Source organism: Sceloporus occidentalis, unplaced genomic scaffold (genome assembly GCF_023333645.1).
Source record: "Sceloporus occidentalis isolate IW3139 unplaced genomic scaffold, rSceOcc1.0.p SCAF_12, whole genome shotgun sequence".
Lineage (NCBI taxonomy): Eukaryota > Metazoa > Chordata > Lepidosauria > Squamata > Phrynosomatidae > Sceloporus > Sceloporus occidentalis.
This window is the reverse complement of record NW_028316992.1, coordinates 9,786,187-9,801,483: the sequence shown is the minus strand read 5'-3', so window position 1 is coordinate 9,801,483 and position 15,297 is coordinate 9,786,187. Positions and strand designations below refer to the sequence as shown.

Sequence of the window (15,297 nt, the reverse complement as noted above, 5' to 3'; positions counted from 1 at the left end):
GATAAGACCTATTAAAACAAAATGAAATAGTATGAACTTTGTTGTAAGTGACTTGCTTACCTTGTCGATACCTTTTCACTTCAGAATATCACACACATTAGAAGATAAGAAAGAGCAGAAATTAAGTCTGCATGCAAGAGAGAGTGGAAGTGTCCCCCTTTCCCCTTTGCAGTTTTCAGATCTGTTCCATGTGTACATATATTATACATCTCTCTGTGTCTGAGGAGGCCATGTTGAAACATCAGTATATTCAATAATGATGGGAGAGGAATCTCAAAACAATGTACCCAGTCTTGTAGCTCTTAACAGATTTATCCAGCCATGATTCTTACTTGCCTGCAAGCATGCCTATTCTATAGTTCAGATTCCCAGATTCCAAATTTCCACATTCAAATTTTTGCTGCATTCCAAACCAGCAAGGTTAGCAACTTAAAGATGCCTACATTACCCATTTTTACATCAGGGAAGAAGTATAAGTGTCTGGTTTGGGCAGCACAGGTTGAGTCTCCCTTATCTGGAATTCCAAAATCTGAAATAACTCCCAAATCCAAAATTGTCCACATGGGTAGCTGAGACAGTGACACCATTGCTTTCTGATAGTTCATTGTACACAAACTTTGTGAATGAAACAAAGTTATTAAATATATGTATAAAATTACCTTCAGGGTATGTTTATAAGGTATACATGAAACATAAATGAATTTTATGTTTAGATTTGGGTCCCATCTCCAAGATATCTCATGTGTATGCAAATATTCTAAAATCCTAAATCCAAAACATTTTGGTCCGAAATGTTTCAGATAAGACAGAATCTGTACTAAAGCTGCAAAAAGACTGTGAATCTAGCAGGGTAGAGGGAGATTGTCTCTAAATTCTATTTTTCTATAGTCTACAGAAGCTGCTTTAGTAAAGCAGAACTAGACAACCTTTCATTGCCTAATTTCAAAAGCTCTATGCAAAGGAGAGGAAAAGGGACTGCTTGTCTTGAAAAGGGTGGGTGAGAAAGATGGCCTCTTTCCACATTTGGCTCTTGCCTTGTGCACCACCATCTTCAGCTTCACCCTGCCATCACAGTGTAGCCACAAACAGATTGTCCCCACAAGAATACAGCCCTCTTAAAATACAGTGGGTGCTTGGCATTCACTGGGATTTGTTCCAGGATAGATATCAAAATCTGTGATACTCCAGTTCCATTAAATACAATGGCATAGTGAAATGGTGTCCCTTATATAAAACAGCAAAATGAAAGTTTGCATTTTGGAATTTATATCTTTTTGGAATACTTTCAGACTTATGGTTGAATCTGTGGATAAAGAATCCATGGATAAGGAGAGCTGGCTGTAAATAAAGTTTCTTACCCCTGGAAGTAGGAGATTGCTTTATCTGTTTTGTATCCCTTGCTCTCCGATACCAATCTGACAATTTATTAGAAAGAAATAATAGGGTTATTTAAAAAGCAAACTTACTTCATGGTGGGCAGCATAGTCTTTAATGACAATTTGCATGACAAAACAGTAAATGCAGAAAGCTGAAAAACCCTCCCACATTGAGTCACAACCTTCATTTTCAGCTAAAGATCAAACCCAAACCCCTGGTGGCTGTGGTCTTCTGTTAAAAGAATTTGATATTTTCCAACTATTATGACAAGTAAAAATGCAAGAGAATTGATAAAAATTGGTCACACCCATGGATCATGTTACAAAATAAGCAGCCCTAGGTTTTATGATTATGAATCAAATAGCTCACAGCTGCTAGAACTTCACAAATGCTTAAACTACAATACCAACACATTTAGGATTGTAGATCTGTCTGTTTGCATATACAAGCATATTGAAAATACTGCCTGAACATCATGAGTGTTCTGTGGAATATTTCAGTAACAGTGGGGTTTTATTTGAAAAGTTATTGGAGTTAGTTCCCTGAAGCTGCAGCCAAAAAAACTATGATCTAAAATAATGGGCCTGAATCTTAGATATCTGCAAGCAGAAGTAGGCTGTGTGCATATGAGTCCATGAGAAACTGTTGTGAGTGAGAAGCGAGGAGCACAAAAGTTTCCTTTAAATTAACAGGATTCATTCTAGGAAGCAAGAGAAGACCCATTTTGTGTGCACATTGCTCTCAAAAAAATCTGAGCCATCTACTCAGAGGAAGAGCCAGTGAACCAAAGCAGCCAGAGTTTAGCACTTATGCACAAGTGAGGGAAAGTCCTAATCAAACAAAAAGAAGGATGAAATGAGGGGTTATGGGCATATACACAAAAAGCTGCAACAGGTAAAATATAACACAGCTTATGTGGAATACAAGTAAACAGGTGTGCCACAAATAAAAGAATAAACATGTTTGTCAGAAATAAAAATAGAAATGTATATATCTCTGTTATAATATATTTATAGCCTTGCTTTAGTCCCAGGAATCATACAGAAGATTCCACTGACTAGATGCCAAATAGGCCTTTGGTCCATATACCCTGGGATATCTCCATATAAATATATATTAATGTATTTACACAGCCTTATAGAAACCACTCGACCATCCTCCACATTCATATTTCCTTATACCCCACTGCCTATTCCTGTTCCAGGAATAGATAGTAATGGACAACTGTAGGCTTCTTCCACATGTTTCTGGCCTTTGAGTTCCATCAATCCTAGCCTGCATAGTCAATGATAAAGGATTATAGGAGGTACACTCTAAAAACATCTGAAAGTCCATCTCTGCCCACCCCTGCCTTACATACATCTCTGCCACTACCATTTCTGCTGTCAACCAGTACTATGCTAGTTTCAATGCCTGTACAATCTCAGTCTATCTCTTTCTCTGCATCTCTCAGGGTGATGTATGTCTCTGGGTGTTAGGGAACAATTCCCATCAGCCCTAAGCATAACCAATGATAAGGAATGCTAAGACTTGCAGTCGAACAACAGCTTGAACCTTCATGCCTTCTGCAGTATGGAGACAAAATCACTGAAGCTGCAGTTTGCTGTTTCATCTGAAACAATATATATGGGTAGTGCTGAGTAGCTGCAGGAAAGGAAAATGGACTCTACCCTTTCTCACTGGACATGGCCGATGCTAATGGCATCCCTGGAAATGCCAAAACAAGCAGTGAGGACCTGTGTTCTTGATCAGTGTACTCCTTGCCACTGTGCTAGGTTTTGTCTATCAAGTAATTTATAGAGAAAGAAACATTCACAGATGTGACCCCCACAACCACAGTCTCATCAATTGATATAGAGTGCCATAACAAGACATTGCCACTTCATTTCACTGCCTAGGTAGGCCAAGCCTAAATACACATTTTGGAAAAGCAATGTGCCTTCTCTGCTGTGAAAACGTGAAAATGCTTTTAGACCTAGATTGTTGTGTAATTTTGCCTTGCATATTATGCACACACATATACTTGCATAATGTATATATCAAAATCACAAGCTTTCTACCAGTATTACTGAAACAGCTCTATCACATTTAAAGTCAGAATAACAGAAGACAAAAGAGCAATATAAAATACACGTGGACCAAAGTATCACCTCTATCACATGTCATAAATGATATGCACTATGGGGAATGAAAGTTTTAGGCTCTAAATTTTAGAAGCTCTTTGTTTACGAAAGAAGAAATGGCATCACAGGGGGGGTGGGAATCTAGAGGTTGTTTTTCCCCTTAAAGGACACTGTCAATGCCTCTGGACGCCACATATTCACAAGCATGCTGAGTGAAACCTCTGTGGGCGTCCAACAAAGAAAGAGCTGGTGCTGCTTTATTTACATCAGCACTTGCATGTTCTCACTTTTCCGAACTATAGGTGGATGGATGATACTGCACAGGAGTTTTTCTTTGGAGTTGTCTGGAGAGAATTCTACCAATAACAGTAGCCTCAAATTATGCAATTAACATTTACAGCAAACTTTTCTGAGTCTTTCATGTCATCAAAATAAAGACACAATACCCTGTTAACCTGTTTAACATTTGGCAAAAAGAATAGAAAATTTGCATTCACTGAAGTTTAGATTCCTTTTTTATTATTAAGATGAGGCTAATGTATCTATCTTTAAGGCTGCAATCTTTAACTACAACACAAAACATCCTTTCCAGTGCAATCCCATGCATGTTTACTCAGAAATAAATCCTAACGGGATCAGTGGGACTTACTACCATTGCCCCCCCCCCCCAAAAGACAATGGGATTAACTTCTGAGTAAACATGCATGGGATTGTATTGTAAAGTATGGATGGTCCAAACATTGTTGGACTGGCATCCACACATTGTTGGACTGCAGCTCTCAGCAGCCCTAGCTAACATGATCAACCATAAAGAATGCTGTGTGTTGCAGTGCAGCAATATCTGGATGCAACTTTGCCCCCTCTGCTCTAAAGGAAGCTGTGTATGCTAGTTGCCATCTCAATTCAGTTCAGTTCCATTCCATTCAGTGTTACAACTCAACATTGTCACACAAGAGGAAATGAGAACCACACTTCCAAGATACTATTCTGATATCTTAAAACAGGATTGCACAAACATCAATCTGGATCTTCTGTTAGATCTAAAGGTGCCAGAGTGTATCCAGGACAGGGCTACTGTAACTTTAATGCCTAGCAAATCTTCAATCACGACAAGGTACTATAAAGCTCTGCCTAGCAGGGCCAGTTACTTGTCCTCCCTCACTTTCCAAACCCCAAATTTTAGCCAAAGTCATCATCTCCCAACATGGCAATTGCCTTGCTGATGGATGGATGTGGGAAGAGGCATGGAGGAGTGCCCAACTTTTTTCTTGTTAGCAGACACTCCTCTGTACCCTGCCCAGCTTTCCTCCAGAAAGGCTGAAGGTTGGGGTGTGTATGGGAAGGGAGGACAAAGTATCTTCATCCTGCTGGATGGAGATTTATAGTATCTTGTCCTGCTCCAAGACCCGCTAAGGATTAAAGTTACAAGAGACCCACTCTCAAAACAATCTGACAGTCCTAAACAGATCCCTAAACAATTTGCAGTAGATCAGCAAGTGAATGTTTCCCAGTTATTTAACAACAGCAGGAACAAAATTAACTCCTTTCCTTTTTCAATACCCTGATTATTATTTTTTTAGGTTGAGGTAAAACAAGACAAATTTTATTGTGAGGAAGGACTGAGAGCACTGTGGGTTCAGAATTTTTTAAATGCTAATGGTATGACTTTAGGGGCCTGTCTTCAGCTAACGGGTCATGAGGGTCTAATAATAATCCTAGTAGTTTGCTTGTTTCTGATTTAAAATGCACAGAGGAAGCCACTCTCTGCTGTGTGTAAACTGATGTGGAGAATAATCTGAAGAATCCAAATACATTTCAGATCAGCAACATTTCTTCAAAACTGCCACATGTAAAATGCGAGGCAGGAAAATCTGGATTATGAGCAGATCAGGGTGGCTGGCATTCCACAAGAACTGATTTAATCTCTATTATTATTGAAGCTGCGGTTGTAAGTGCACTTACTAGGGAGTAAGTTCAATTGAACAAAATGGGACTTACTCCAATGTAACATGCACAAGCTGCAGTCCTATACACAGTGACATGATGAAGAGCTCTTCCTAACTCCATGGGATTTACTTCTGAGTAAAAAATGCATAGGATCAGGCCACACTTTGCATTTAGAAATGAAACAAGTCTTAAAAACAGATAAACCCATGTGCACAGTTACACCGAATGAGCCACAACAGGATACTAAACAAGACACCAGTCAGTTAAGCTAGAAGCATTTATCAAGTATCCTAGAATGATCCTTGGCCACAACACAGTGTACTTCAGTAGACAAGTCACAAAATGCCACAAACTGTACGGAGAGTTCATTTCAAGTCTCCCTCATTGTCTTCTTGAATAGATTTCTTTATGCGAAGCAACATGGTTGTCAGCCACTGATCCAAGCGGGATATTGAATCAAACTCTTTAACCTAGTTGGAAGAGTTCACAGAACTAGTTAAGAAAATAAAGTCCATACCCTGAAATCAAATTTTCTTTTCAATGACTTTAATGATGATGATGATGATGATGATGATGATTCATTTATTTATATTCCGCTTTTTCCTCACGGAATCAAAGCGGATTGCAAAAGAAATATATCAGATACAAAAAATATAGCCTCCCCACCAATTGTAACACAACAAACATAATAACAATAAAATAGTTATAAAAAAAGCAGAAATAAAGAATAAAGAATATTAAAAGTGCCAATATCAAGGTGAAAATATTATAACTTTCCTATGACTCACTTATGATTCCTTTTTCTCCTCATTTTTAGAGTCTTTCAAAATACTCATAATGGGTGGTTGGTGGAATGTCTCCCATACTATACCTCTTAGTCACAATGGCATTAGAAGGAAATATCAGAAAATAATTCTTTCTATGGAAAAAGGGTTGTATGGTATGAGGGACATTCCACTACCCTTCCATTAAAGCAAACTGGGAGAGTCTAAAAATCAGCAGAGATAAGAAGTCACGCATCCTCACAGCCTTGTCTTTAAGTCCTTGATTCATCTCTTGGTTAGAGCTAAACTTAGGACTTGATCTGAATAGAAACAACATTGAACTAATTTGAATCTACCAGTAACACTTATTTACTTAGGAGGAAACTTCAACAAAATCAATGGGACCTTACTTCTGAGCAGACATGTATTAGATTGGGCAGTTAAACCTGGATTCGGTTCAGTGTCTCTCTGGGATTAAATGTGTTAAATGCACCATTGATTATTATAGTTAGGAACTCTTGCTGAAACTAGAAGATGATGATAGTAGAACAGCCTACCTTCGACCTATTCAACCTGCCCTATGTAAAAGTAAATTACTACATTATCATCATCATCATCATCATCATCATCATCATCATCATCATCATCATCATCATCATATCCTTTGATATATTGCTACCATATCTAAAGCAATATATAGAAAAAAAGGAGCGAAATTAAAAACTGACTTACTGCTTCTGTGTATGCTTCACAGTTTTGTTCTTCATGGGCTTCCAGTAATTTCTAGCACAATGATATGAAAGGATTACACAAAAGAATTGACAATTTTACAGTGCTCTAGGTCCCGTCCCCCCCCCAGTGTGCCAGGTTCCCCTGCCCCAATATGCTAGGGACCAGTACTACTGTATATACTCATGTATAAGTCTGGAAATTTTACTCAAAAAAAAAAAAAACCCCACCCAAAAAACCATTATCCATAGGCCAATGATAGTACTATAGTTTAACTCTTATTAAAAATGGAACCATGGCCTGGTGAAAGGTGAGAGCTTAATCTCTTTTCAGAGCACCTAAAAGAAGCATCAACCCCCTCTACTATCTCATCCATCCAGCCTTTAGGATGAGCACAAAGAGTAGTGGCTGCCAAAAATTTTAAAGATCTTTAGCATCGTTTTCCTTGGCTTCATCCTTTACATCCTTTGTTACATGCTGCTATGTTTTACCCTCAACCTATCCATGGGTCATATCAAAATCCATAATTTTGGCTCCAAAACTTGCCCTCAATTTATACAGGTCGACTTGCAGTCAAGTATATATGGTATATCTGTTCTTGTTGACTAGAAGTGTTTCTTACTGTCTTGTAAACTCATTGCGGACTGTCAAGGTGATGGCTTACAGACCAACACCAGTTCACAGTCCACCACTTTGAGTAGTACTGCTCTAGAGCAGCTCTCAAAACAGGAATGGAAAATGTGTGGATTGCCAGATGTAGACAGACCATAACTACTATTACATTTCAACACTGGCTATACAGGCTAGGGCTGATGGAAACTGGAGCCTGACAATATCTTGTGGGCTACCTGTTGCCCAACTCTGTCTTAAGGGAGCAAAGACATAGGAAAAAAAAGGAAGAACACTGATGATAGCTATCCTCTTCCCTATTTCTGAGCCCATAGGCAAATAGCTTGGGGTGCTGAAAAAGTTCTAAAAGCATACTGGCACAGCTAATTTTAATGTACCCAACAAAGAATTTTTCGACCTTTAACATGCACATTGGGATGGCCATTCTTTCTCCCTTTTCATAAACTCATCACATTTTTAAGTGAGAGTATGTATCTACCTCCACTCCTATTTTAAATGCAGGTTCCCATTTTTTTAAAAAAAGTATTGAGTTTAACAAACTGGAACAGTATCAGAAAAAGTCCACCAAAGATATGTTTTCAATTTTTAACTTACTGGGGACATGCAGTTTTACTTACTTTCAATAGTTTACATTCCCTTGAATCTGTGAAAGCTGGAAACATTTCTTCATATTTTTCAAGAGCGAGCTACAAAGAGATCAACAGTTTTTAAATCTGCTGTTTAATAAAATCCAGCCGATTTTATCTCATTATGAATATTTCACTTGGAAAACTGTAGCTATACTAGCAATGCAAGACTAGAAAAAAATAATAATGAAGAGGCAAGCCTCAATGTGCCCTTTGGTAACTGGGAATGTGAGAGCTTGGGAAAGTGACTTTTTGAACTACAGCTACCAGAATTCCCCAATCAGTTTGGCTACTGTTGTGGGCTGGGAAATTCTGGGAGGAATGGTTTCAAAAAGGTACATTTCCCAAGTTCTGGGGACCACGAATAACATTTCTCACATCACATAGTTCCCTCTTACGGTTACCTCCAATCCTCAGTAACTCCCCAGGATGAAGATACTCTTTTTAATTGAAAATTTCAGTTGCTCCTCAAAGATACATGGAACTATTTCAAAGAACACCCATGACTTAATGGCAGAGAGCATGCTGTGCACACAGGTCCCAATCTCTGACATCTCTGGTATAAAGGATTCATGAGCAACCGAAGGGAAACATGGCTCTTTGTTTTTCTCCATGCAGGTCAAATGATAAATCATCTACATAGTGGGCATCAAGTGATGAAAAGAACTGGAAGGGATTTTGCATGGAAAACAATAGGGAATAAGAAAGCTGTTCTAGCTCTGCCTTCTGTCTCCCCTTCTTCAATTCATTACAGCAGACTTACTTTTCTGATATAACAAAAAAGGTATTCCACACTATCTTGGACATGTAACATTAAAATTACATGACATATCATAAGAAACAAAGAATTAGTCAGTGTAATGCTAGTAATGGGAATTAATTCACAAATAGGACATTTCTATTAGAAATCATAACTGGTTTACACTGAAACCAAAACAATGGCCTAGATTTGATGGCTACTTCCAACTAGACTAGAAACATTAACTGAATTGCTGAATAACAAGTCAGCATTCATGTAAGTTTTTCAATTTCATAGAACATTTTAATACCACAAACAGCTGTATTTACACCGAACTGATCCCCAGGAGGAAACTATGTGGGAATTTACTGGGCACCATGCAAAAGGGTTTGCCTGGATTTGTTATCTGGAGAAATCTACCATCCAGTTCCTATTTTAGTTGATAGGAACTTCAGCTAATATAGTTGCAATTTCAGGTTTGCAAGGATGGTCTTTTACACTGTCCATTTTCTGTAGTTTAATGTAAATCAAAAGACTTTAATTATTTATTTATTAGAGTACTTATACCATGTCCTTCAGCTCTAAAGCCTATCAGAGCGGCTTACAATTATTATTTTAATTAGAGGGTTCCCTGCCCTCAGGCTTACAATCTAAAACTTTGTTTCTTCTTTACACACCTTACAAACTAAAATGTTATGACGTACAGAACTTTGATACACAGTAGATTGTACTAACCTTAGCATTCAGTTCATCAACTATAAAGTGGCACAGGGCAGCTTTAAAGAAATAATCCTTTGCACTGTGTTTGAGTAATGGATTATCCATAGTACTTGTTCCAACCTGAAGAGATTTTAAAAAACACACTTACTGAGATAAATTTAGTGAAAACAAAGTGCAAGATACAACACTGTTGTTTTTTATGTTCTATTCATGGTGATTTATTGCCTTTATGTAAGAAACACGATTGTTTCATCTACACAGGACTGACTGTCCAAAGCCTACAGACTTCATTTTATTCATCAGCATTTGGCTACTAATATTAGTAGTAAAAGTGCAATTTTTTTTCAATTTCATAACATATTTTACTACCATAAACAGAACTGTATTTACACAGAGCTGATCCTAGTAAGAAAACTATGTGGGAACTAACAGATACTGGGCACCAGCAAAAGAGTTTGTCTGGAACTGTCAGCTGGAGAATTCATAAAAAATTCATAAAGTTTCTACCACCTAGTTCCCATTTTAATTGGTACAAACTTCAGCTAATATAGTTGTAGTACAAAGGGAAAAATCTGTAATATAGATGGCACATGTTCAGTGTTTCATCCTATTTGCCACATCCCTTTCATGGGCATGTCATTACATCCCTGCCCCCTATAGTTTTCCATTTGACTCCCAAAACATTCAGGGAACATTTTTGGGCAATGAATATGCTCATTCTTCATTAGATTGTTTCTGCTGTCAGGATGGTATTTCCTTTTTTCTTTTGGTACCTTGGAGTTCCTTAGGTTTAGAGTTTGGAACTTAACTCATTAACCTTAATTCACTTAATTAGTTTTAACAAAATTATAAAAGTAATTAATTAAATTATTATTTTATTTTTTTATTCATAAAAACTTTATTGATACATATCATACACACATATTTACAAAAACCTACAAACTATATCTAATACTCTACTACAAGTACACATATAGACAAATCTTCTACATTTCTAAATATATCAATATTGAGAAAAAGTCGTGATATGATAGTCAATTCCCTTATATAATTTCCATTCCTATCCTTCTTAAAGCCCCAACCACTACTACTTTAACATCCTTCTTACATCACCACTCTCTCATTCTCCTTCTAATACTCGCTTTACCTCTAATTCTCCCATACCCTACTTACCCTACATACGCTAACCCTCTTCACTTACTTTAACTTCTTAGTTACCTTCTCCTTCCTTCCTCTCACTTCTTATTCCCTCCTTCCCCCCTACTTCTCATCTATCTCCAACTTCTTCTTTACTATGCTCAACTTTAATTTCCGACTTCTTCTAAATCCTATTATACCTACATACAATACATAATACAAAAACCACTTCATACCTCTTTATTTCTTCATTCATTCTGACTTCCTACCTGCCAGTAATTGTATATACCTTGTTTGAATTTGACTTTCTTATAATCAAGTCTTTATTCGTTAATTAAATTATTAAATAATGATTTTTTTTTGTAACAATGAAGATTTCCAATTATTTTAATTAGTTATGGGACAGATAATTTTGAGAGGTTTGGGCCATAATTTTTAGTCATTTTAATTGGTCCTTAAAATTAAAAACAAATGCTTTAATAACTAGTTAGTAATTATTAATACAACATATTAATGTTATCATTTTCTTTCATTAATTAATGAATTAATTTTCCTCAGTGATTTAATGTTACCATGTTAGTGCTAACATATCTGAAAGATGATTATATGAAGCCTGCTGATATCTGCTTCTTACGTATGGCTGGTAGCATTCTGGCTACATGTGACACAATCAAACAGCACTTGGATTAATTTGGAATGCATGACTCTGATTTACATTTTCCCTCTTATAACCCATTAAGTAGTGCACCCACCTGTTCAAACATTTCAATTGCCTTTGGATATTGCTCTAACTGGGCAGCATATCCAGCCACTTTCAGAAGGCATTTGTTGGCAGAACTAGAAACAAAAGGTGTAATTAATTGAGTATAATATGGATATAGGAACTTATACCTCCAACCCATAGTCGCCTTGTCCCTCAACAATCCCTTTTCATTCATGGGGAAAACCCATGAATTACCTGGCAATTGGGAAAGTCTGCTGGGGCAAATGTCACTTCCAGGGCAGTTGCGTAATTGCCAGACACATGGTGCCAATGTCCTCACCTCCTTTGTTCCCCACCCCCATTATTCCAAAGTGTCCTAATTACCTTTTTACATTAAAACATTCAAATACAATAAAATACAATGTCCAAAAAACCCACCCACCCACCATAACCAATAAATCATAATTATAAACAATAAAACAATACTGTTAAAATTATTAAAACAGACAAGACAGGGTAGTCAATGGGGGTGACTGAGATGCTAATCTGGGAAGGCCTGTCGGAAGAGATCCATCTTGACCACCTTTTTAAAGCTGTCAAGATAGGTAATATGACGGGTCTCCTCTGGCAGGAATCATCCCCTTTTCTGATCAGAGTGGCAAAAGGCAAGAGTTTAGTCCATCCTAAATGAAGCACCACTTTTGGCCTTTTATAATGTCTGGGTGGGAGAATAGCAGTGTGCTTTGGCACCATTTTCCTTTCTTTTATCCTTTGCATCCTTTGTTACATATCCCTAAATTCTACCCTCGACTTACACAGGATTATATAAAAATCCATAACTTTGGCCCCCAAACCTGCCCTCAACTTATATATGAGATCAACTTATAATCAATATATATGGTAGATCTGATTCCTTACACATCCTTAATTTCCATTAACCAACTTTCTGCAATCAGAGGAAGAGAATTCCTAAATCTTGCAATCTGATATTGAAACTGACAGGTAACTGGGATGCCAGTCCAAAAAAGGTAACTGAAGATGTGGGTGTTATATTGGAACCTAGGAAAATAATTCCATTTTACTGTGTTAAAACAAAACACAAAACAAAATGAATCATTATTCATTAAGAGTAACTTGTTAATGAAAACTTGCCTGTTAGATTCTTCTCCTTTGTAATAATCTGCAGCTTGCTCATAATGAGCAATAGCCTATAAAAACATGAAGAAGTCAACACAATTTCTCTTTCATTTTGATCTTTAGAAGGGATATTTTGGATATATAATGGATATTTAGAATGGATATATATTAGAATGGATAGACTATGCAGATTTGGAAGGTTTATAGCTGCTAATTTCTTTGGCTAACATGATGGTTATACTGAACCTCTTAATACTAACGACAAGGAAACCAGATGAGCAGGGGCATGTCTAGCAGGGTGACTTAAATCTTTTCAAGCTATTCAGATACTGCGATAACAAACACAAGAACTACTTGGGGGTGAAAGACAGGCAAAATAAAGCTGTTTCAAGCCACCTTGAAGGCCGGGCATTTATAAAACCTATCCCCTGAAAGCAGCTGGAAACTGGACTAAGTCGTGCTTTGCAGCTAAAAGCCAAAGCAAAAAAGAAGCTGGCATAGTCCAACTCAAGGCGAAAAATGTGATTCTTTGTGCATATAAATGCTTCAATACGAGTTTGGAGCTGTGGCAAAGCAAAGAAATGAAAGTGAAACAAATCCAAAGGATGTAATTACAATGTACACAAACCAGACAGTCCAACAGTCCATGAGGTGAAGGGGGCATGTCAAGGGGGGAGCTCCATGATTGTACTTTGCCAATGTATCACTCATACACCAATGCACCAATGTCTTGTACTAGCAGAAATCACACATGTGACTGTATGGCCCATCAAAGGAATGACTATCCAATCAGATGGGAGGTACTTGGGAGGTCACAGGTGGTGTGTTTGTGTTATGATGCACATGTATGGTTGGGAGGCAACAAAAAAATTTACTCAGTGGTGCGGCTTGATGCTGCAACATGTGTTTGGCCCATGCGGGCTGCAGAGACAACAGGGTTTTGACCCACTTTTGGAAAAGCTGCTTTTTTTCTGCCTGTCTGTTCCGGCCCTTGAACAACAAAATTTCCTTACCTTTTCGATGTCTACCAACTCAGATTCATAGATCTCTGCAATGGTAATGTGATGCTTGGCAGCAATAGTGAATCGGCCCTGGGAAGAGAAAAAATGTATCTAACTGTTCTGGTTCCTACTAAGTACAAACAGTGAATACAAAGACATCTGAATCAATGAGTTAAATCAAAGAGACCTGCAAGGTTACAAGCTGGAATTCCATCCTAGTACTGAATATGTCTTACCATGTCTGTGTAAATATCGATGGCCGTATTTAAGCAGTTGATAGCCTCTGCAACGTATGCATTTGAGAGGAAAATAATGGATAAAATCAGCTCAGTTCCATATTTCACTATCACAAGAAACTTGGCTACTCATATCACCATATCATCATCCTTCTGTTCTAGACCAACTCAATGAAGCATTTCATTATTTCCAAACATCTAAGCAGACATCACATTTACAAGATCTATTCTTATTCTTCCTCCTCCAATCCAGCAATTTTAGTGCAAAAGACATATGTGCAGAATTAAAGAATTCTGAGAATGGAAATTTGTTTTTAGAACTAGAACTGGATAAAATCATAATTCTTTTACATAAAAATCTACTTTTTTCCCATTTTAACAGTAAAATTGAGGGGCATCACTTGTTATTGCAGTTTTCAAAAAGTTGGGAATCAGAAATACTTGTTCATCTACTGCAGATTACCCTGAAATCTACCAGTAGGTCCAAATCTAGAGAACCAGAGTGGTGTAGTGGTTTGAGCATTGGACTACAACTTTGAACACCAGAGTCTGAATTCCTGCTTGGCCACTGAAACCTACTGGGAGACCTTGGGCAAGGAAGGCAAAGGCAACCTCTCTTCAAACAAATCTTGCCAAGAAAACACTTAGACTGGGTCACCATGAGTCAGAAACAATTTGAAGGCACACAACAAGGTCCAGATCTATTTTCTGCCCATTCCTGTTCTTACATACTCATAAGGTATTATTGCCCCAACTGCACTCACACTTCATCTAAGGTCAGATGCTTTGGATGCACTTGTAGAAACCTCCCATCTTCACATTATATTTCACATACGTTGGTAGAGAGAACTGCTTGGCAATCACAAAGGCATCTGCCATCTGCTGAAGAATATGCTCATACCACCTTCACTGAGATGAATACTGAGACACACCGGAGTTGGACCTTTGTGCCCAGCAACTTAACACTGAGGCATTTGCATACACGATTCACAGTTTCCAAAGAAATAAAGGCACAGAGGCAGTTCATATATGCCCAGATGCTTCGGATACAAATGTCACAGGTTGTATGTGTTCCCAAAATTAATGTATACTCCCCCATTACAAGTGGAATACTTCATATGAGTCAGGATCTATGCATGCAAGTATCTGCATGACTACATTCTCCCTATGTGATTCTCGACTCAGAAAAAGGGGAAGACAGGTCCTGTGAGAAAGACAGTCTACACTTCACATCAGAGGCCAATACATGGTGCTAGAATATGCACTAGCCTTAGATTCACTGCTGAACTTTGCCACATTCATAAGCTACATGTGTATATTCCTTTTGAAAAACAAGAAAATGGCTTTTATGTACAAATTGACCTCTCGAAACATAAAAGTGTATGTGTGGGTGGGTGGGTGTGGGTGTGCATGGTTTTAAGTTGCCTG

The 15,297-nt window shown here is 37.7% G+C and overlaps 1 protein-coding gene across 2 annotated transcripts in view; it reads right to left on the bottom strand.

Annotated features, from left to right (window-relative positions):
- Positions 1-1,470: 1,470 nt before the first annotated feature.
- The window catches only part of LOC149305256 (beta-soluble NSF attachment protein-like), a 29,727-nt gene continuing 15,900 nt past the window's right edge, over positions 1,471-15,297 (bottom strand). The window contains exons 4-11 of one of the 2 annotated variants that reach the window (XM_089477701.1): positions 13,870-13,916; positions 13,646-13,723; positions 12,648-12,703; positions 11,545-11,629; positions 9,671-9,775; positions 8,188-8,256; positions 6,944-6,994; positions 1,471-5,917 (exon numbers count right to left, since the gene is read on the bottom strand). In XM_089477701.1, the coding sequence (XP_089333827.1) occupies positions 5,813-5,917; positions 6,944-6,994; positions 8,188-8,256; positions 9,671-9,775; positions 11,545-11,629; positions 12,648-12,703; positions 13,646-13,723; positions 13,870-13,916 (596 nt within the window). In that variant the 3' untranslated portion in view covers positions 1,471-5,812. The remainder of the gene's footprint in view (positions 5,918-6,943; positions 6,995-8,187; positions 8,257-9,670; positions 9,776-11,544; positions 11,630-12,647; positions 12,704-13,645; positions 13,724-13,869; positions 13,917-15,297) is intronic. The other variant, XM_089477703.1, reaches the window with a different exon arrangement.